The sequence below is a fragment of the Purpureocillium lilacinum genome (genome assembly GCF_023168085.1).
Source record: "Purpureocillium lilacinum CBS 284.36 DNA, scaffold_7, whole genome shotgun sequence".
Taxonomy (NCBI): domain Eukaryota; kingdom Fungi; phylum Ascomycota; class Sordariomycetes; order Hypocreales; family Ophiocordycipitaceae; genus Purpureocillium; species Purpureocillium lilacinum.
The window spans coordinates 1,726,287-1,747,949 of NW_027072117.1; the positions used below are offsets into that span (position 1 = coordinate 1,726,287).

Consider the following 21,663-nt stretch of genomic DNA (forward strand, 5'->3'; position numbering starts at 1 on the left):
TTTTCTCCTCGTTTCCGATCTTGTCTCTTGCGTGCTTTTTTATATGGGCGTGTCATTTGCATCTACCGAATGAGTAATCCGTAGCTGCGTGCGTGCGTGCGTGCGTGCGTTACGTGCACGCTCGTACCTACACAAGGGGGACCAACGTTTCGATGTCGACGATAAAGCCGAGTACGATGCGATGCGATGCGACGCAACGCACGTACTCCCGCGTACCTTGCATAAGTGCCAAATACTGCCACTACGTGCTGCTACGCGACCGTTTGGGGCCGCCCCGCCTCAAGCGCCGAGTGCCCGCCCATTGACGCGAGGGGGGTGTGCAGAGACAGACACGAGAAGGCGGAGGGTCCAAACGCCACGAGAAGAAAGAAAAAGGAAAAAGAAAAAGAAATGGATCCGACGCGTCGCGTGTGTTTCGACATGTCTTGCATTTTTGTCGAAGACGACTAATAAGGAAAGAAGAAAGGAAGGAATCGGTCCCCTAATAGTGGAGGCGTCGCGTCTGCTGCGTCTCCGCGTTGTGCTCACTCTCACACACACACGCATACATAAAACGCGCTTTTTGCACAGTTCGAGACAGTATAGCGTGTACTTTTCGTACAAGTCGAGTGGCTCAACGAGAGAAAGGAAACGGCTGAGGAATGCCCCCCTCTCCATTGTCCCATTGTCCGTCCGTCCGCTGCGGTCCGTCGACGAAGACATGGCTTTTGAAACACATGAATACCTACCTACGTACTTTGGCCCACGGCAGCGGCGAGCTGTTTTACCTCCCCCAAAATGCCTGTCTATCCAAATTGCCATTCCGTGTGTTGCTTCCGTGCGCGAGAGACCGCGGCGTCTCCGATGTTCATGCACCGGCACTTGAAGAGAATCTCGCTTCAACGCACGGAAATGCTTCTAGAATGCGCGCACGTACAACAAAGAAAAACATTGTCATGCACGCGCAGCACTACTTCAATTTCTCTTCTGTCAATGACGAAGCGGTCATGCCAAGCCGTCGTCTCGCCGGAGGAGAAGAATAAGAAGAAGAAAAAAAAATACGGTGGAACAGCCCGTCACGTCTGCTCGTTCGCGACAAGGGTGCAGAGACGTGCAGGGGACCAAACGCCTGGCCTGACCTCACGCATCACAGACGAGACGAGGGGGAACAGCGACAGCGTCCCCTCGCGCCAGGGGTAAACGACGTCTCCCCCCTGTCACCGCTTCTCGGCTTCACCCCTGCTCACCAAGGGCCCTTGGCCCCTCTCTTCCTCTCTTCCTCCCCTTCCCCCCCGGACCAACGCCTTTGCACTGTGCACTGTGTCCGCCCATTGACCCCACCACATCCGATGGCAAGTGTCGCGTTGATGAGGAAGAGCATGTTTCCCCCCGGTCTCCTGCTCCCCCCGGTGGAGAGAGACAGAGCTTCACGCAGACAGAGCAGGAGCGGGTACGACTACGGAGGAGACGTGCCGGGGGGCCTCGCATGGGACTTTCTACAAATGGCATGACGATGCACTGGCAAGCATCCCCCGTCCCCGCAAGTGGTAGTACGTACGCAGTGGGTGATGAAGATGGACGATGGAGATGGAGATGGGAGATGGGGCGAGCTGTGCGCTGTGGCGGCGGTCTCGACGTGCTCTTCACTGCCTGCGGACGCCACGCGAACTACACGTCAGTGCTCATCTCCTCTTCAGCATGGTCAAGGGCCTGGCGAGCTTGATGAGGCGACCGAAGTTTTCCCCCATTCCCGTTCCATCCCCCCGTTCGTTGCGCTCGAACAGAGCTCCCGCGGGAGTACGAGCACATAATAGTCAACGCGAGGCCACCAAAAAAAAAAAAAAAAAGCTCCGGAGCATCGCCATCCCACCCACGGACATACGTATTGCGCTCCACCAGAGCTCTTCCCGCTGCAGCCCCTGAGCTAGCGCCCCCTCGGTGCGTCGCCTCATCATCACATCACGTCTCTTGGCCCGGTCGGCCGATTCTCAACGTCGAGCCAGCGCAGCTCACTTGACTAACCAAGTAACCAAGCAGTTAGCGTCGTGAGCTACCCGGCTAGCGCGCCTGCAGCTCGCTCGCGTCAACGAACCTCATCATCGACCGCATCTCCACAAAGCTGCCAGTTGCTGGTGCTGGCGCTGGTTGCTGGGCATGGGCTTCCGGGGTCCCATCCCAGCAACCGACGAGCAGCCATGCATCATGTGCAGTGCTAAGCCGTCCGCCACACCTGAACATGCTCGTGGCGTCGTCCCTGACAGCAAGCCCCCCCCCCCCCCCCCCCCGGCATTGACTTTTGAACCCCCTTTGAAACGTGCCGCCAATGTGGCAGAGGTCGTCGTCGCCGCCGCCGCTCGGCTGGCCCCCAACCCGCACCCTAATCCGTGCAGCGACCCGGCGCGAGCCAGACCAGACGAGGTGGTGCCTCGAACCGTCGTCTTGGCTGGGCTGGGCCCGCCCAATCGCCCCCAGGGCCCGGACCCCACGATGACATGGCACGGAAACCTGCATGGCGGAACTTTGCAGCTGGCAGGCAGGCAGGCAGGTAGGCAGGAAGGCAGATGGGGGCGATGAACGCCCGCGTCAGATAGGCCCCAGTGATGCTCAACGAGCACGCTATCCACGCGCCTATGCGTGATATCCCCCCCCCCCCCCCCCCCCCAAGCGAACCCCCAGGAGATCCCCAGTAGCTCCGTACAGCAATATGTTCCCGCCGTCCTCGCATAATCGTGCAATTCTTCTTGTCCTGTACACTACTGTACAGTACAGCAAGTAAGCAGGCAGCATCAGATACAAACCCATCACTCTGTCTGAAACGCCCGGCGCCACCGTGGCTGATCTGCGTCATCCCTGAGTGCTAATAACCCGAGCTGATATATCCATCAGATATACTACATCATGTCCTGCCCCCACCCCCAGGCCAATATTGGGCGCAATATATTTTGGCTTGCTTGGCTTGCACGGGATATATGGCGTCTCCCGAAAGAGGCAGTCACTCCCATATTCGCTGCGGGGTCGTTGTAACTTTACGGAAACCCTCAGTTACTCTTGTTCGGACATTGGTCCCGTCAAAGGTGCCCCTCGTGACAGATACCAAAGTTCCACGAGCTCGAGATGCAGATTGTGGTTGGCCCTGGTTCCGGACGCCGCGTGTCGACGAGACTGGACCGACTCTCCCCACGTGTTAAGACAAGCCGTCACGTCACCAGCACCGCGAGTGGCCGTCAAACTGTCAGAGATATCGGTACAATGCTATGCGAGAGTGCTCCTCCACCCGGGTAACTACATGAAGGAACTGAATAATCTGACGGCGCCCCCGTGGCCTAGCGGTACATCCCCCGTCCCCCTCCCTTCATCTCACAGTCGTCGATGTTCAGCGCAAATGATCAAAGCAAACAAACAACCAGCACGGACACAACCAAGATACTACAAAAGACTGCCCAGGCAGAACCGCCGAGGTGCATGCGATGCGCTCAACCAACGTCGCCGGCGTGACGTCAGCTCCCGTTCAGCGTGGCCTCGACGGCTGCCGTCTCGGCCGGCGCCTGCTTCGACCGCAGAGTCAGGGGGAATGGGTACTCGTCGGGGTCTTCCTCGTCACTGTGCGTCTTCGTCAGCAATGTTCAATAAGACCTCGTCGTGCTCACTTACGGCAGCTTCCACGCCACGTAGTCCTCGGTGCTCAATCCCTCGCGACCCTCCTGCAGACTGGCAAAGTCGCCCGGCGTCATCATGCCCGTCCGGTCCCTGGGCGAGCCCGGCACCGAGAACGGCCGCGAAATCTTTTGCTCCACGCCGGGGATGTAGTCGTCCTCGTCCTCCTCGACGCCGCTGAACGACCCCGGGTACGCCCGCCGCAGCGCCAGCTGACGCGCCTTGACGTACTCCATGCCCATGCGCTTCCAGTCAAGCAGGTCGCTGAGCCGCTCGGTTCGGTTTCGCTGGTTGATGCGCTGGCGACGGCTCTTGCCACAAAAGTCGTACATATATGACGTCAGCTGGTTCACCGAGTCGTCGACGCCCTTGGTCCGCCTGTCGACAATGTAGATGCCGTAGTCGCTCGAGTTCTCGATCAGCTCCTCCATGTAGCAGCCGAACCCAGACAGGTTGGTCGTGATGCTCGGCACGCCCATAACGGTGCACTCGGCCGGCGTGTACCCCCACGGCTCGTAGTACGACGCGAAGACGCCCAGGTGGCAGCCGCGCACAAAGTCGTCGTAGTCGAGCGGCAGCACCGGGTTGGCCGAGTTGAGGAACTCGGGGTGGAAGATGATCTTGACGCGGTCCGTGGGGTGGTTGAAAAGCTGCACGCGGCGGATCTGGTTCAGGACCGGGTCCTCGTGGTCGTTGACCATGTTGTGCGTGACAATCGGCGGCAGGCCGCTGCGCTTCATGGCGAAGAGCCGGCGGCGCAGCAGCACGCGGTCCTGTCCGGAGATGAGCTCCTTCTCGTCGGGCATCGGGTCACCCTCGTGCCACTTGAGGGACCGCTCAAACAGCCGGCGGCCGATGCTCTGCTCGATGACGTGCGTCGTGTCCCGCAGAGACTTGATGACGGCCTGGCCCTTGAGCGCCTCGACCGTGAGCGACGTCGTCTGCGCGGGCATGATGACAAACGCCACGACCGTCACCTTGCTGTTGGCGTTCTTGAGGCGGTGGTTGAGGCGGGCGAGCGACTCGATGAACATGTCGACACCCTTATTCCGGAACTCGTAGCGGCCCGCCGTGAACAGGAAGAGCGTGTTTTCCGGGTCAAAGTCGTAGTGGCCGTAGAAATGCCCGCGCACAAAGTCGTGGATCTTTTCCTTGGCCTGCTGGTGCAGGTTCTGGAACTCGTGGACGGCCGAGAACTTGGTGACGTTGAGGCCGTTGGGCAGGACGCCGTCGGGCTTGCGCTTGAGCAGATGCTCCGACTCGAAGGCGGTGATGTGGGAGACGGTCGTGAAGACGTCGCACGAATGCGCCGCCGCGCGCTCGATGCAGTACCGGTGGTAGATGCCGCGCTTGCCCGCCTCGGCGTCGACGTCAAAGTACTGCAGGTTGTTGTAAAAGTCGACGGAGCCGGCGCACAGGTAGCGGCCGAGGAGCGTGGCATGCGTCGTGAAGATGGTGGTGACGTCGATGCGCCGCTTCTTGCAGAGCGGCAGACCGACACCGGCCAGCCACTCGTGGAAGTGGGCAATGACGGCCCTCTTCTTCTCGTGCACCACAAACTACGGACGTCAGTCTAGAAGTTACGGATGCACCGCAGGGTCAAGCTCACCTCTCCCAGGAACCAGGCGACCAGGTACCCAAAGACGATGGCCTCGTTGGTCTCGTCGTCGCCGGGCGGCGAGGGGATGCTGGCAATGTTCCACAGGTCGCCCTTCCACTCGTTCATGTAGCCGTAAGCCGTCTTGGTGTCGATGAGGAGCACCCTCGGGGCGCCCTCGATCAGCCAGCGGCCGTAGAGCATGCCGATGCCGCGATCCTTCATGGACTGCATAGCGGCAGCAATCTCCGGGTTGGTTGGCTCCATCTCCTCCACCTCGACCGCAGCCTACCGTCGTCAGCACGCATCACAATGGTGAGGGGAGGTCTTCGCACCGATTGGTGGTTCAGCGGGCCGATGAGGGTATAGCGGTCGCCATACTCGGCAGTTGTGACGGGCGCCTTGGACTTGATGACGGAGTAGATGCCGCCGACTGGACGGAATTAGCGCGCACGATGGGGCAAGAACAGACGGAAGAGCGCAGACGCACCTCGATGGGCGACCTCGGTGGCAATCTCGAAGAGGAGGTGGTTCTTGACATCGCGAGCCGGCGCGGCCCCTTCATCGGAGGCCATGGCGAGGGCAGGTGAGGCGATCGTCGGCCTCAGCTAAGCAGCAGACCGGGGGCCAGGCGGAGAGGCGGCGCGCAAAGAGCACCGTACTGATGAAGCTGGAGAATGGTCCTGCGAAGCTGGGACAATGCTCGCCGGGGGCGATTGACCAGATTTTGAGGGTGCAGGAGCTGGGGAGCGAGGCTGGGAGGGATTTGCGCAAAATGATGGCAAAGCCTGATCGATCGGGGACGGGATCCTTGCGTCAGAGCTTGGGGGAGCTGGTGGTGGCACAACTAGCGGGTGGGGTGAGCTGCCCGGTGGCCGGCGGTTGCGGGCTGGGCTGCAGGGCGTTTTCCAGGTGAGCTAAGGCGGTTGGTACAGCGACAAAGGGCAGGCAGCGCTCGGGCCAGAGATAGTGGCAGAAGTCTCTTTTTTCCGGAGCACGCACGGCGCTTGACGTTGAAATGTGAGAGTTGAGGCTGGGAGGCAAAGAGTGAGGGGAAGGCGAGAGGGGCAGCCTCGAGCTTGAAGAGGCGTTCGTTGGCTTGGTGCATACGCGCAAGGTCTTGTTGCAGTACCTGTATGGCAGCGATGGGATTGATCGTCTCTCAGCCGCCGGCACAATCGCGGCGGGCAGGGTGTCTCTCCGTCGTGGGGGCAAGGCCCTGCCCCCTAGCACTGGTGGGGTGCTGGCCGCCTGCACTGCAGCCCGGAGGAGCCCTCCACGGAGGTCTCCAGGTGAGCAACGTCCACTGAGGTGCCGCGCCGCCCGCTAGAGTGCCCACCGCGGTGCGTGAGGAGTGCCCACTGGCACAAACAGTGGAGGCCAGGCCCGCGCACCTGACCAAGCCGACCTACGGTGTGGCCTGAGGTAGCATCCCAGCCCGCGCCTCGAAACCTGGAGACCTGGAGACCTGGAGACTCTTGCCCGCGCTTGCCAGGTGTGGTTGCGTGGGTCTGGGGTTGTCCGGGACGCTCTCGTTGGGCGAAACGGGCTCGCTGCTGTGCGCTGACTTGCCTGACTCCTGGCGGGCTGCCCACCGTCCGCCCACAAGCGCCGCCATCACCAGGTCTAGTCGTTCGAGGACCCGGCGCGACAGCGGCCTCGCCGATTACAAGTGGTACTGTATGCGTGAGCAAACACCACCGGCAGATGCAGATGCGCCAGAGGAACAGAAAAAGCCCTCATACTACTGCCAGGCACGCACGGACGGATGGTCCATCGTGGAACCCGTTGGCGCCGCCTGCTCTGGGTCGTCGACGGCTGGTGTCTTCGAGTACTACTTTTTCGGCCAGATGGCGCCTGTTGGGGGCCCCTTCCCGCACCCATGCCCGGCTGCCGCACGCAGAGTTCATGCAGCCGTCCGGCCGCCAGGCACGGGATGACACAATGCCTGCGTCGGCGGCCCGGCTTTCTCACCACAGAGAGGTGCGTGGCGACAACGGGATGACGGCATGGCGATGCGGGGATGGCAACCACCCCAGACCAGCCAGCGGGAGCGCTCGCGTCTCTGCCGAATCATCTCGACACTCAATTCCCTTGCACGCCAAGCGAGCATGGGCAGACAAGACAGTCAGCGCGGGAGAGACGACTGACGTTCAGGGTGATGGGCTGAGGATGGGATGCCACTTTCAATCTGCCCCTCCCGAGTCCCCTCTGGTCCGCCGCCTCGCCCCGCTCCAGCTCGACCCACAATGTCCTCGACCGCAACCGTCCACCGAGCGAAGCCCGGTAGCGCGCGCCCTCACCGGGGCATGCTCGGTGCCTTGTCCGGGTCCGCGACTCGACGTTGCGCCGCGGGTCCTCTTGTTGGGCTGTTGCCGTTGCAGTCGTGCAAGTTGGGCTGCCATTCTGGGCCTGCCTGCTAAAATGTAGCTGCACTCAATATTCTCACCTTGACGAGCAACACCATGATGGACCTCGCGAAGCATTGAACCCGCCAACGAGGCTCATGGGCTTAAGGTATCGAGCCACGCATTCTACAATGACTCCGAATCGCCGACCCTTGCGTTTCCTCTCGACTTTCATCGTCGCCGTCCCATGGCGACCTGCCTGTGCAGTCTAGGTGGAGGACCTTCAGCCTTGCGCTAGCGTCGTCGTCATTGGCCGCCAAGTTGCCCCGCTGTGGGACCTCCATCGCGAGGCTGACCGAGTTCCCAAAATTTTCTGGAATCGGCAGCTCGCAGTGGCTTTCGGGAGCCATTCCACATCAAATTGTGTCAAATCGTGTCAAACATTCGAGACCACACCCTCAACCCTGACAATATTGCGTCAATCTTCTCGCAGAGACTGCTTCACTGACGCGGTACCTCGGCGGACCGCCGTCCAACCTTGCGATGGACTCTTCACCGACCCAGGTGAAGGTCATCTTCACCACCAACGAGCCCGACCTGCGGCTCCCCGAGTCCAAGCAGCAGCTCCTCGTGCCCGCCGGTACGTCGCCGCGACTATCCTTGCAGAGCTTACAGAGACGCTGACGTGAACAGACATCAAGCGCTATGGCCTGTCGCGCATCCTCAACTCCGAGTCTATGCTCGACACCTCATCGCCCGTCCCTCTCGACTTCCTCGCCAACGGCACCTTTCTGCGCACCAGCATCGACGAGTACCTCGCCACCAACGGCCTGTCGTCCGAGACCACCTTGACCCTCCAGTATGTCCGCAGCTTGCTCCCTCCTGTCTACGAGGCGAGCTTCCAGCACGACGACTGGGTCAGCAGCGTCGACGTCTTGTCCGCCACGTCCCCGGCCGGTAGCCTCGCCGACGGGCCCAACGTCAACGAGCGGCTCGCCAGTGCATCCTACGACGGGCTGGTGAGGATATGGAACCCCTCCGGCGAGACCGTGGCAACCTCATCCTCTGGAAGGGCCGGCGGCCACACCCAGCGCGTCAACGCCGTCCGGTGGCTGTCGCCGACGCAGCTCGCCTCGGCGGGCCTCGACCGCAAGGTCGTCGTGTGGGACTACAGCGAGGCCGACGACGGCTTCTCCGGCTCCCTCAAGCCCAGCATGGAGCTCTTTGGCCACGAAAAGGGCATCAACAGCATCGACGTCAACGGCTCGACGAGGCGCGTCCTTACGGCGTCGTCGGACGGCCGCATCGGCGTCTGGACGTCGTCCAAGAGGGCCGCGCCGCAGGCCGATCCCGAAACCCTCCCCTCGGCGCATAGCATCAAGCGCGCCAAGCTCTCCGCCGCCGCCGGCTCCACGGCCCAGCGCGGGCCCCTGGCCATGATACCCGTGCACAACGAGGCCGTCACGGCCGCCATCTTCCACCCCAACGACGCCACCGTCGCGTACTCTGCCTCGCAGGACCATACCGTCCGGACGATTGACCTGACGACGCAACGAGAGGTCTCGCGGCTGACGACCATGCACCCCATCATGTGCGCCGCCGCGCTGCCCACCAACTCGCTCATCGCGGCCGGCACGTCGGCCCGACACATCACCCTCCTCGACCCCCGCGAGTCGGCGGCCGCCACCGCCGCCATGACCCTGCGCGGCCACGTCAACATGGTCGTCTCGCTGTCGCCGTCACCCGAGAACGACTACTCGCTCGTATCCGGCTCGCACGACAGCACATGCCGCGTCTGGGACCTGCGCAGCGTGCGGCCCGGCAGCCTTGAGGAGGGCGGCGGCCGCGTGAGCGAGCCCGCCTACACCATCGGCAGGGAGTGGCTGCAGGGCAAGAAGCTGCCGCCTGCCGGCGACGGCGCCAAGGTGTTGAGCGTCGTGTGGGACAAGACGTGGGGCATCGTGAGCGGCGGCGAGGACAAGAAGGTCCAGATCAACAGGGGGAGAGGGCTGCTCTCGTCATAGATGATGCATTTGTTTATATACCAATAGATTGGGGTTCGCCTCTGTAGGATGTGCGTCACGATGCCGCGCCCCGTGATTCGTCTGCGGCGCACGCCCTCGCGAGGTAGCGATACCGCCCACCCACCAGCTTCGCGTCCAGCAGGGGCAATATCTCACCTCCAAGTCTCGCCTTGTCGTAGGGGAGCCTCTCCGACGTGATGGCGTCCAGTATGTACGAGACGACGGTGTTGACCTTGAGCGGCGGGTCGCGCAGGAGTCCGGCGATGGGCTCCGGCCGCAGCCCGTCGTTGGTGTGCCACAGGTAGTAGGCGCGCAGCGCGGCTGGCGTCGCTGACACGGGCGTCTGCTTGGAGGAGCGGTATTCACGGCTGCGTAGCTCGGCGGCGGCGATGCGCGCGTCGCGAGGCTTGGGCGCTGGAGAGGGGGATTTAACTGCCTTGGGCGGCCTGCGCTTGGGCGTTGCCGTTGCGGGTTTGGAAGTAGATGGGGCGACTGCAGCGGCGTCGTCACTGGTGGAATACTCCTGGCTAGAGTCGTCGCTTTCCGGCTCTGACTCTACATAGGGGATCGGGAGGCCGAGCTCGGCGTGGTGAGGCCTCGGTGGGCAGGGGTCGAGCTCCATGCGCCTCCCCTCTAGGACGTAATATAGCTGGATGCCGGCATAGGCATCAGATGCAGAATCTAATCGGTGTGAGCAAGCTCCTCGTCCTCAAGCGCGCAATACACAGGTACACGTACACAGCAGCTGCTCGGAATTCAGGGGTCGCATCCAGTTGCTCGACCGGACCGAGTCGCCCTTGTACAGCGGCAGGCGCAGACACTCCTCGACCTGGGTGGACAGCGCCACGGGTATCTTGTTGATGAGGCGCGGCGTGCGCGCGGCCGAGTACTTGACCTGCTTATACAGGTGGCTGAGCTCGAAGACGCCGCGCGGCCGGACGCCGAGGTAGTTGCTGAGCCGGGTGCAGTCGCCCTGGACGTGCACGCCGACCTTGCTGACGGCGGGGTCCTCCATGATGCTGCGAAACGTGGGCGCGACGAGGTCGTCGGACGCCTTGCGGGAGGTGGAAGCGGACGAGGAGGCTGTTCCCTTGGACGACAACGCCCGGCGCCTCTCTGCCGCAGAGCCCGCGTCGGAGAACATGGCCACGTGGAAGAGCCCGATGCGGCCGGGGCTCGCGACCTGGATGAGGGAGACGTTCTCGCGGGGGCCGGCGGCGCGGCTCGCGTAGGGGAGCCACTCGAGGTCGAGCCCCAGGACGGGCTCCCCGAGGAAGTACTTGCGGCAGACGTGCTCCATGGTGTGCCTGCTGGTGCAGTAGTGGACGCGGACCTTTTCGACGCCGCCCAACGGCGTGACGCGCCGGTAGAGCGTGTGCGACCAGTACGACTGCGCGGAGCCGGGGGCGGCGGCGCGGGCGGCGCGGAAGAGGTCTCTCGACATGTTGAAGCTCAGCGACGTGTGCGGCGGGTCGACGGCGTCCTGGGCTCTGCCGGGCTCGCCGTTGGTCGTGGGTGCTCTGTCGGCAGCCGTGGCGATGGACTTGGTGCCGCCTTTGCCATCGCTCGTTGATGTTGCTTGAGGGGTATAGAGAGCTTCCGCGAGGACTTCCGACGGGCCGGCATATACCTGGCCGCCCTCGTCTCGCCCATTTTCCTGGACGTTTCCAGCCTCGGCCTCTTCCTCTAGCACATCGACGTTGCGCCCCGCGCTGACGGCATGGGAAAATCGTGCTACATCCAGGCGAGGGTACAGCGGCGGCGTTGATACCGGGCTGGGCGAGAATCGGATTCCTAACGCGGGATCCCACAGGCGACTGCTCGACTTGTCCGCAGCCATGGCTGCCTTAATGAATTTCGTGCCTGCGCTCATGGGACGCAAGAATGGCAGAGAGCGGCACCTGGATCGTCGTCGCGGCGCGCGGCAGGGAAGAAGAAAAGCAGCGGGAGCAGCAGGAGGAGGAGACGGCCGCAGAGACAGCAGCGACACGCGCCGGGCATCGCCTGCGACGCGCGGGGACCCCTTGCACTTGTAGGTCATGAACGGTCGGGCGCGCGCCGTCGAAGCTCCATGACGGCCGCAGCCAATGACCATGGCCCGGGGCGAGACGCAGTGAGCAGGCAGCCGCGCTGTGCGGCCAGGGGAGGAGGAGGACGGGAGGATGACGCGGGGGCCGGGCTGGATCGCGCATCTCGATTCACGATGGAGCTGCAGCTCATGCAGCAGCTCAAGCGGCGGCGGCGCTTACAGTGAGTGAGTGACTCCTGGCGTAGCGCCCCCCTCCCCATCTGGCGCAACTGAAACGGGGCGTTAAGTGCCTTAGTCATCGGCGCGTGGGCACGTGGAGCCGTGTGGCGGCACTAAACCCGCTGCGACGCTTGTCGCTGCTGCAGCAGCACCTGCGGAACCCTGGTTCGGATCTCAAGTCACCCTCACGCGGATGAAGAGATCTCGACACCGACAGTGACTCGACCACAGCCTTGTTTCGCCCAACTACCGTCTGTGTCTGCAAGAGACAGCATCCGGCCGTAGCGCAGCCCTCACGAACCGCCGCCCATCATGGCCACCCAGCTGCTCCCCCTCGGTCCGCCCTCACCTCATCTACGAATGACGACCCTTGGCTGACTTGCGTCCCCAGAGCTCATTGACAAGTGTGTCGGCTCACGGATATGGGTCATTATGAAGGGCGACAAGGGTACGAACCAGGTCATCAGAGGGGGCAAGCCATCAACTGACCTCGACGCAGAGTTTAGCGGCACACTCGTCGGCTTCGACGACTACGTCAGTGAGTGCGGTGCTCTCCCAGCGGGATGGGGCACGTTTGCTAATCACGTACAGACATGGTCCTGGAGGACGTGACGGAATTGTGAGCGGCATTCACGTGTCCGTGGTGGTGGCGTACTGACGCGTTGCAGTGACTACAGCGGCAACCACACTTCGCTGCCGAAAATCCTGCTCAACGGAAACAACATTTGCATGGTTGGTTGCCCCTCACGCTCGACCCCGTGATCTGTTGACTAACGCGAGCAGCTGATCCCTGGAGGCGAGGGGCCCGAGGCGGCTGCGTGAGAGCGGCATTCTACGGAATGGACTACGACATGGACCGCTCGCGGATGGGTGAATGCAGCGCACACCACGCGAGGCACAGCGTCACTCGGCTCGCAGGGGACTGAGCCTGGAAGGCATCCCGTAGCAAGGGGCTCGTTTCCCCAGCAAAAGCGGTGCGGCAAAAAGACTGCCACCACGCAGGTAACGGTCAAGAAAAAACGTCTCGTCATGGAGTCTACCTTTGGTTCCCTATTGTGACACAATGCAAGCTTAGTATAAATGGTGGTATCCCAACGCCAATCGCCTTTTTTTACCCTGGAGCGCCCCCCGCTCAGTGGCCGTTTGTTTGCATGTTGCCCTGCTCGCCGACGTTTGTGATGCGGCGCAGCTCCCACTCGCGCGTGAACTCTTGGTGCAGGGACTCGAGCTGGTTGATGAGCTTCTCGCACACGGCGCAAAAGACCTCGCGCGGCGTCTTGGTGCCGTCGGTCTGCAGCCGAATGAACAGCTGTGGTACGTTGGGGTGGCCGACTGGGGGCGACGAAGGTCAGCAGTGAGAACGAGGTAAGAAAACGAGGCGCGGCGACAGGGGAGGGGGAGCGCACGCTTATAACCAGCCATGTAGACGTTGGGGTGCAGCTTCAGGTGCTCCGAGAGCAGGTTGCCGAGCGTGTGGTCCTCCTTGTTCAGGATGAAGTCGGACGTGTTGGACATGCCTGTGAAAATCGCGTCAGGGACAAAGTCGCACGAACGCACGAGCGAGGTGCAGATGCAGATTTCCGTACCAGAGTACACCTTTTCTTCAATCTTCTTTTCGCCCTCGCCGAGCAAGAAGAGCTCGAAACTAACGGCAGTCAGTACATGAATCGCAAGCGGGCGAACAGAACCAGCAAGTACGGCGAGTCCTGCAGGTTAAAGTGTCTCGAGTTGCAGCCGGCCATGATGATGGCGATGGTGCGCTGGCGCTGGCGGGACGAGGGGAAGTGGTGGCAGCCGCGAAGCGAAGAGGATGAGCAAGGCAGGAGAAGGAGGGCGCAAGCCTTCCAAGGGGCCCGGAGAATATGCGCGCTCGCTGCGCGCTCACCGAACGCTGCGCAGTGCCTGAAGGGGAAGCCTGCACAAATCGGGCAACCACGCGGCGCGCTCCTGCTCCGGGCCATGGCCTCGACACGACAGGGCCAAGACGGCCATAAACGGAGCAGACGGTTCCCACAGGCCATGCCACGGCGTGCCAGCGCTATGCGAGCTGCCTCCGGCGTTCTCGAGAGGATGGCATCGAGCAGGAGCATCGTATCGCGTCGCATTCAAGGCGCCAGATCGCCCCAGATGCGGCGCCTGTCTCCCCTCGCCTAGCAGTCGCATCATGGGAAACCCGGACCAGGACGACGTCAAAGACCACAGCGCAATGAGAAAACAAGACTCACCGATCGGGGGCGTTCATCTTGGCGGCGTGTCTGGCTAGGAATTACAGCAGTAGCTGGATTTTCATGGTAAGCTCAAGGCGCAACGACGAGAGGGGGCGGCCGCGGGACTGGACGGAATCTCACAAAATTTAAAAAAACAGTATTCGAAACAGTAGCAAAAGAAGGCGGCCCGTTCTTATAGAGACGAGGTCCAAAAAGGAGCAACTTTGTCCGGTGTCGGACAGAGAGGGGAGCGCGGTTGGTGCAGTGACGGACGACGGGACGTGGTGAGTGACGCCTGTCGAAATCGCGGGTCCGGTCCCCATTTGTATGGGTGGTCGTCGTCGCAAGGGGCAGTTGAGTGGCGCTCATTGTCGGGAGGGTTAATTGTCGGGTAAATACCCACACTTTGCTGCTTTGCTCCTTACTTAGCCCTTGGTGTTGCTCAAACTCACTCAGCTAGCGAATCCGTCTCTTTTGCTGCGTGGCCTACGAAGTAGGGAGCTTACTTGGTGCTGTGATACGTACAGTCCAATTCCTCTCATGAATTCCTTCTTGCGTCGCCGCCGGCCCAGTTGATGCCGCGACTCCCGCCATGGCTCCTCCGCCAAGCCAAGCGGCAGTCTCCTAACCTCGCAGCTCTGTTGCCCGCGTGCAGGGACATTCGCTCGGCGCGCAACGAGCTGCGCTGGATCGAGCAGCACGTCCATGAGACGACACGGCGCGTCAGCCACAGCAGCCGTCGAGTCCGGGAGCTTTGCCAGTCACGCGGCCGTGGCGTGCCCCTGCAGTACGTCCTCGGGTCGCAGCCGTTTGGCCACCTCGACATCAAGTGCAGGCCCGGCGTGCTCATCCCGCGGCCCGAGACGGAGGCCTACACGTGCCACCTCGTAGACTTGATCAAAAACGGGCAGATTCCGGGACTGAGCCCCGTGCGCGGCGGGCGCATGCTGAATATTGTCGACTTTTGCACCGGCACGGGGTGCATCCCGTTGCTCCTATTCGCGTCTCTCCAACGCTGGGCCACGCGCCTCAACGTGCTCGGCGTCGATATTGCCGATGCAGCTCTCCGCCTTGCAAACGACAATGTCCGCCACAACGAGGAGCTGGGCAACCTGAGCGTCGTCCAGCAGCAGAAGCTGCAGATTTCACGGGCAGATGTGCTCAACGACGCCGACATTGCAGCGCTGGCAGCAACGCGCTGGGACGTCATCGTCTCGAACCCGCCCTACGTCTCCCAGCGCGTATGGGACTATGGCCACGGGCAGCTGGGCTACTCCGTGCGAAAGTACGAGCCGAAGCTCGCGCTCGTACCCGGGCAGGGTATTGCGGTGCCAGACGGGTGGCAGCACCAGGACGTCTTTTACGCCAGGCTGCTGGACATTGCCGCGATGCTGCGGCCAAAGGCGATGTTGCTCGAGCTGGGTGACGAGGCGCAGGTGCGGAGGGTCCTCGGCAACTTGGCCACACACCCTTGGGCACATGGCTCGGCGGTTGAGGTCTGGCGGGATTGGCCTGATGGCGTTGACGACGGAAGCGCTCAGACACTTGACATTTTGCCCGACTCGGGCCAGCCGTGGAGGGTGCCAGTCAAAGGAGCCGGACAAATTCGTTGTATTTTCATCAAAAGAACGATACAATGAGCTATTGGTACACGTGCCGCTGGTGTAGCTGTCTAGGCGACCTGCCAATAGGTTCTGGTGCAACAGTACCTCTCCCGCGTGCCCATTGAAGATTTTCAGAGTCGGCGATCGACATTACGCAGGTGACTGATTTAAAGTGCCGTGACGCCAGCCGGTTGACAACTTTAACGCGACGATACTTTCTGTGACCACCGCCATGCTTTGCGTCATGGGCAATGGCTATGGTCAGCATCCTTACCGTGGTCCACACGTGCAACCAGCGCAGGCCGCCATGCCTGCTTGCCAACCCTCGCCACGTCAACCCCCTACGTGTATACGAAGCTAGTATGGCCTGACTTGACACTCAGCAACATCGCCTTTAGCTTCGGCCCGCAACCTTGCAAAGCTGAATCGTAACTCTTTTGCGAATGGTGTCCTACCGCCTAGTGTGTCATCTCCAATCAACCTCTTGCTTAGGCTTATAGACACGGCTCGTGAGCGATTCGCAGGATGCTTGGCCAAAACCTAGGCCTAGCTCAACCAGTATATCGCAATGGCTAAGCAGGTTACACCGCGTTGAGAGTAGCAGGATGCAAATCCTCAATGAACCTTCTTGGACACATAGAGAAAAGCAATTTGATGCTGATTTATATAGTCCCAACGACACTGTGATTGTATGGACGTTCTGGCTGCCTTGAGCTTGAGCTACGATTACACAACAGCATTGTTTCATCAACATATCGTCTATCAGAATTTAGTAACAGACTGTTCACTTCTGTATTCCAACACCATGATGCGCACTTTGATGGCTTCAATTGCCGCCGCTGTACTGATGGGCCAGCGCGTACGATCCATCGAAAGCCCATGGCTTAGCTAGCATACTGACCGCGTACAACAGGCGATGAGCTTGCAGCCGCCCGCACCGGGCTACGGCGTCGAAACACTGCTTTGGGATGTGGAAGTGGCGCGTGGGCGGTTCGAGACCCTGAACGGCACCATTCAGGAGGTCTACGCCCAGGTTCTCCGTCTCAACCCTCACTTCAAACTCCCAGAGGACCCCCCTGTAGCGAGGGGCCTGAACCGCAAGCGCAGCACTGTGAGATGCGGCAACTGGCCCCTTACAAGCAAGGACCGTATTCAAGAGGGCATCAACTACCTTCGTCGTCTGAATGGGGCCCCGCGCAACGGGCCTGGCCCGTCGAACTGCGGACGCGTGAGCTGCTCCTACAACGCCGCCATCTGGTGGTGCAACGACGTCAGTCGCCCCCCTTTCCTTCAATGGCTTTGCACCAAGGGGCCGCTCATTCAATGCTCGCGTACTGATCGTGCTGATAGAATACGGTCCCGAAAACGTTGGATAGCTGGAACTGGATTGCGGATAGCGCCCAGCACATCCTCAATACCTGCGCGCCAGGCGCCAATATGGTCTCTGGTCAGAACTTTGAGTCGGGCAATTGGAACACGATTGTCCGCCGGGATAGTTGCTGAACTGCTTTGCACCACACCAAGGAACACCTTTGCGTGCTCTTTGTCTGTTGGAAACTTGACCTGCGCTCGAGAGGTGGAAGTTGCTGTGGGCATGAGTAGGTAGGCTGCAGCGAGGCAGCGAATGTTTCTAGACATAGCTGAGCCTTGGAGGGCATGACTGCTTGAATATATAGCCAGGTGCAATGTTGCGTAGCCAGATGGTCTTGTACAATGCCGCATCGTTATGGCTACCCTGTTGTAGCTGGTGAAGTAGCGGAAGATGCAGAAGCCTGCCGCTGTTTCCCGGGGAGCCCCTTTCTTTCTCGAAGTCTACTAGCAATTCCAGGATGCCTCGACAAGTACCGGAAAGAGTCTTTTCTGCGCATATAACCCTTGCACTAGAGGACGGCGATGAAGATAAGATCGAGCAGTACGTAGGTACCGGCTCTCATGTGACTATACGAATGCACGGGATGTACCACTACAGTAGCTGGCTGCTGGATACGGACCGGATACAAGGCCCTCGGATCCGTAAACGCCGTCGCTTACTTGGTGCCTCGATGACAGAAGTTTTGGCCAGTCCGCACGGGGGCGTTCACGTGCAACAAAGACTTGCAATGGCGACAAACCGTGAATAATGCCCGTGTGATACTGTGCCATTCTCGAGCACCCGCGCCTCAGTGTGATACTTGGAAGATCTTTTCAACGCAGTTCTTGTTGTCCGAGGTTGTCATGAGCGACGCCTCAGACTGACCTATGCGGGTTTCGGCGTTGCCGCCGTTCGCGGCGTTACGGGTGGAGGTTTGTTGCCCGGCGCAGATGCCTGGTACGTACGTAGTCTGCTCTGGAGCCACCCGGCACTGTCGCACACATGCAGTCGGCATGCGCGCACGTGACCGCCCGCTAATTTTCGACCCATGGCAAAGACAAAGTGGGTTCCTCGCCAGAAGCTTCCTCTCGTGCTGTCATCGACATCCTCGCATCCCAACGCACCGTCCACGACGGTTGGATGCTCTTTTAACCAAGCCGCCGCACACCGAGCCCCCGAGCGCCACCTGCGCTGCTCATGACATAGCGCGGCCCCTTTTCTCCACGCCCTCACCTGCTCCGGTGGTTCCGCATCCGCGACAAGCCGTCAACCACCATGTCGAGATTTCTTCGGCAGTCGAGCCAGCTCGCGCGGCTCGCGCGCCTCTCCCAGCACTCGGCCCTGCAGCGGAGCCTGGGAGCGCCGCGAGCGACCCGGTCACTTGCCCTGCGCGTCTGCGCGACCCCGTACGGGCCTCGGCCGAGACACTTTTCCTCGAAGCCGCCGCAGCCGGACGAGGACGCCAAGTCCAACAAGGACAACTCGGACAAGCCGACGAACAAGAATGAATCCGAGAACAAGCCCGCCGGTGAGGAAGGCAAGTCCGAGGCGCCGAAAGCGCCGCTGCCGCCCTTGCCCGAGGGCTGGGTACGCCTGACAAAGGAGGAGATTGCGCAACTGGAGGGCTTCAAGAATCTCCTGCCCGAGGGCCAGAAGCAGACGATGACGGACATTCTCAAGGGCCTCGAGCAGACCGGCGCGCCGGGAGAGGTCCGCGACCTGCTCCAGAAGATGCGCCAGGGTCCGGGGAACCTGTCCATCCTCGACAAGGGGAGGCTGATGCGATCGGTCTTTATGATGGCCGAGCGGCTGGCCGAGTGGGAGGTGGAACAGCAGCAAAAGGGAAACCGCATGTTCGACCAAAACGACCCCGACAGACACACCCAAAAGGACGAGCAGCCCAAGGGCCAAGACGAGGGCCACGCGCGCGACAAGCGGGACGAACACCGATCGCACACCACCGGGCCGGGACAAGGGCCGCCAAAGAAGGAGAGGAATACCTGGATGGACGCCCTGCAGACTGGTCTTGTTCTGGGTGTGACCCTCTGGGCCGCCGAGTCGCTCAGCCGGCCATTCTCTGAGAAGGAGATTACCTGGCAGGAGATGAGGCGGGCATTCCTCGACAAGGGGCTCGTCCAGAAGCTCGTTGTCATCAACGGGTCCCAGGTCCGCGTTGAGCTGCACCCCGACGCCTCTCAGGCCACTACCGAGAACGGCGGCCGCCGCACCTACGTCTTTTCTATCGGCTCCGTCGAGTCGTTTGAGAAGAAGCTCGAGGAGGCGCAGGACCAGCTCGGCATCCCTCAGTCGGAGCGGATACCCGTCAGCTACGAGGCCGGCGGCAGCACCATGGGCAATGTTCTTTTGGCCTTTGGCCCTACTCTGCTCTTCATCGGCCTGATCCTCTGGACCCAGCGCTCCATGAGCGGCCGCGCCGGCGGCGGCGGCATGTTCAACTTTGGCAAGAGCAAGGCCAAGAAATTCAACGCCGAGAGCGCCGTAAAGGTCAAGTTTGCCGACGTCGCCGGCCTGGAGGAGGCCAAGACGGAGATTATGGAGTTTGTGAGCTTCCTGAAGCAGCCCGAGAAGTTTGAGAAGCTGGGTGCCAAGATTCCTCGCGGCGCCATCCTCGCGGGTCCCCCCGGTACGGGTAAGACGCTCCTCGCCAAGGCCACGGCCGGCGAGTCCGGCGTCCCCTTTTTCAGCGTCAGCGGCTCCGAGTTTGTCGAGATGTTTGTCGGTGTCGGTCCGTCCCGAGTGCGCGACCTCTTTGCCGAGGGCCGCAAGAACGCGCCGTGCATCATCTTCATCGACGAGATTGACGCCATCGGCCGTGCGCGCATGGACAGCGGCCGGGGATTCGGCGGTAACGACGAGCGCGAGGCGACCCTTAACCAGATCCTTACCGAGATGGACGGCTTCAACACGAGGGAGCAGGTTGTCGTGCTGGCTGGCACCAACCGCGCCGACATTCTCGACAAGGCCCTGATGCGACCCGGGCGATTCGACAGGCACATTTACATTGACCGGCCGACGATGAATGGGCGCAAGGAGATTTTCAAGGTCTACCTTAACAAGATTGTCACGAAGGAGGACCAGGAGTACCTGGTTGGACGGCTCGCCACCCTCACGCCTGGCTTCTCGGGCGCCGACATTGCCAACGTGGTCAATGAGGCAGCCCTCATCGGTACGTTGCCCGACTGACACAGAAGACTACTCATGCTGACAGACACAGCCGCACGAGGCAACGCCGAGGACGTCAAGATGGAGCACTTTGAGCGCGCCATCGAGCGCGTGATTGGTGGCCTGGAGCGCAAGTCGCTCGTGCTCAAGCCGGAGGAGAAGAAGACGGTGGCGTACCACGAGGCGGGACACGCCATCTGCGGCTGGTTCCTGCGCCACGCCGACCCGCTGCTCAAGGTGTCCATCATCCCCCGCGGCCAGGGCGCGCTGGGCTACGCGCAGTACCTGCCGCAGGACGCGTACCTGATGAACACGAACCAGCTCATGGACCGCATGGCCATGACCATGGGCGGGCGCGTGTCGGAGGAGCTGCACTTTCCCACGGTGACGACAGGCGCCAGCGACGACTTCAAGAAGGTGTCGCAGATGGCACGCAACATGGTGACGCAGTGGGGCATGTCGGAAAAGGTCGGGCCAGTGCACTTTGAGCAGGACCCGAACCGGATGCAGAAGCCATTCGCGGAGGCGACGGCGCAGCAGATCGACCAGGAGGTGCACCGGATCGTCGAGGAGGCGTACCAGAAGTGCCGCGACCTGCTGACGGAGAAGAAGCGCGAGGTGGGCCTTATTGCGGAGGAGCTCCTGAAGAAGGAGGTGCTGGTGCGGGACGACATGGTCCGAATCCTTGGCAAGCGGCCGTTTGACGATAACGAGGACTTTGAAAAGTTCTTTGGCGGAGGCAAGGAGGAGAGCGCGCCGCCGCCGTTTCCCTCGGAGGAGACGGACACGCCCAAGGAGCCGCCGACGCCCGCGCCGGCCTTTCGGGCCAGGTGAGGCAGGGCGAGGCGAAGCGAGGCGACTGGGAATGCAGGGCAGCAAGCAGCACACAGCGCGAGTTCAGGCGGATGAGTGATTCAGCGGGGCGAGGCAGCGGCCAACAAGGCGGACGGGAGGCTCTCGCCCGCGGCCGGCTGCCGGGAACTCGAGCGCGCGAGGAGATTGGCGCGTCGCCGAACCGCGCTGGGCGGTATCATGACGACGACAGGATATCTCTACTCCACGGCGGGGTGCGACCCGCGATGGCACGTCTCCTGGGAGTGCCGTGTAACTTGTACTTTAGGCTAGAACTGTAGACTTGTCCATACTACGGAGAACGGCAGACGGCGTTGCTTTGAGTCATATACAAGGGCGTTTTGTAAATCGTCTGCCAATGCCTGGTGATGCTGCGCCGCCGCCGCCGCCACGACGACGCAGTGCATCGACGCACGACAGGAGGGAGCTGGGGGCTTGGCAAGACGCATCGCGACACATTGCCAGCTGCGCGGCCTAGAACGTGGGCCGCTGCGAAATGAGGCCAACGCCGGGAACTTGAGCGCTCAATGGGATCAGTCGACCCGAAGAAGGTCGTCGTCGATCGAGGAAGTGACGTCTTGACAGCGGCTTGATGGAGCGACGTGATTGGACGAGA

The 21,663-nt window shown here is 61.6% G+C and overlaps 8 protein-coding genes across 8 annotated transcripts; 5 read left to right on the forward strand and 3 right to left on the reverse strand.

Moving 5' to 3' along the window:
* Positions 1-3,476: 3,476 nt before the first annotated feature.
* PLICBS_009415 (glycogen synthase) lies at positions 3,477-5,805 on the reverse strand (the record flags this gene model as incomplete). Its single annotated transcript, XM_018325030.2, has 5 exons — positions 3,477-3,579; positions 3,631-5,192; positions 5,243-5,518; positions 5,566-5,663; positions 5,721-5,805. 5 exons carry the CDS (start codon positions 5,803-5,805, stop codon positions 3,477-3,479), a joined length of 2,124 nt encoding a protein of 707 aa, XP_018176424.1.
* Positions 5,806-8,121: 2,316 nt separating this feature from the next.
* Positions 8,122-9,602, forward strand: PLICBS_009416 (ribosome biogenesis protein ytm1; the record flags this gene model as incomplete). Its single annotated transcript, XM_018325031.2, has 2 exons — positions 8,122-8,218; positions 8,272-9,602. The coding sequence occupies 2 exons, from the start codon at positions 8,122-8,124 to the stop codon at positions 9,600-9,602; spliced, it is 1,428 nt and encodes a 475-aa protein (XP_018176425.1).
* A 55-nt stretch (positions 9,603-9,657) lies between these two features.
* Positions 9,658-11,442, reverse strand: PLICBS_009417 (uncharacterized protein; the record flags this gene model as incomplete). The annotated part of the gene is made up of 2 exons (XM_018325032.2): positions 9,658-10,283; positions 10,341-11,442. 2 exons carry the CDS (start codon positions 11,440-11,442, stop codon positions 9,658-9,660), a joined length of 1,728 nt encoding a protein of 575 aa, XP_018176426.2.
* Positions 11,443-12,162: 720 nt separating this feature from the next.
* On the forward strand, positions 12,163-12,672 carry PLICBS_009418 (RNA-binding protein lsm5; the record flags this gene model as incomplete). Its single annotated transcript, XM_065601623.1, has 5 exons — positions 12,163-12,187; positions 12,242-12,388; positions 12,442-12,469; positions 12,519-12,582; positions 12,634-12,672. The coding sequence occupies 5 exons, from the start codon at positions 12,163-12,165 to the stop codon at positions 12,670-12,672; spliced, it is 303 nt and encodes a 100-aa protein (XP_065457695.1).
* A 310-nt stretch (positions 12,673-12,982) lies between these two features.
* Positions 12,983-13,592, reverse strand: PLICBS_009419 (DNA-directed RNA polymerase II core subunit; the record flags this gene model as incomplete). Its single annotated transcript, XM_018325033.2, has 4 exons — positions 12,983-13,182; positions 13,257-13,367; positions 13,437-13,495; positions 13,549-13,592. The coding sequence occupies 4 exons, from the start codon at positions 13,590-13,592 to the stop codon at positions 12,983-12,985; spliced, it is 414 nt and encodes a 137-aa protein (XP_018176427.1).
* A 1,040-nt stretch (positions 13,593-14,632) lies between these two features.
* On the forward strand, positions 14,633-15,697 carry PLICBS_009420 (uncharacterized protein; the record flags this gene model as incomplete). The annotated part of the gene is made up of 1 exon (XM_065601624.1): positions 14,633-15,697. One exon carries the CDS (start codon positions 14,633-14,635, stop codon positions 15,695-15,697), a length of 1,065 nt encoding a protein of 354 aa, XP_065457696.1.
* Positions 15,698-16,577: 880 nt separating this feature from the next.
* On the forward strand, positions 16,578-17,164 carry PLICBS_009421 (uncharacterized protein; the record flags this gene model as incomplete). The annotated part of the gene is made up of 2 exons (XM_018325034.2): positions 16,578-16,931; positions 17,012-17,164. 2 exons carry the CDS (start codon positions 16,578-16,580, stop codon positions 17,162-17,164), a joined length of 507 nt encoding a protein of 168 aa, XP_018176428.2.
* A 1,123-nt stretch (positions 17,165-18,287) lies between these two features.
* Positions 18,288-21,029, forward strand: PLICBS_009422 (AAA ATPase afg3; the record flags this gene model as incomplete). Its single annotated transcript, XM_018325035.2, has 2 exons — positions 18,288-20,199; positions 20,248-21,029. The coding sequence occupies 2 exons, from the start codon at positions 18,288-18,290 to the stop codon at positions 21,027-21,029; spliced, it is 2,694 nt and encodes an 897-aa protein (XP_018176429.1).
* Positions 21,030-21,663: the final 634 nt, after the last annotated feature.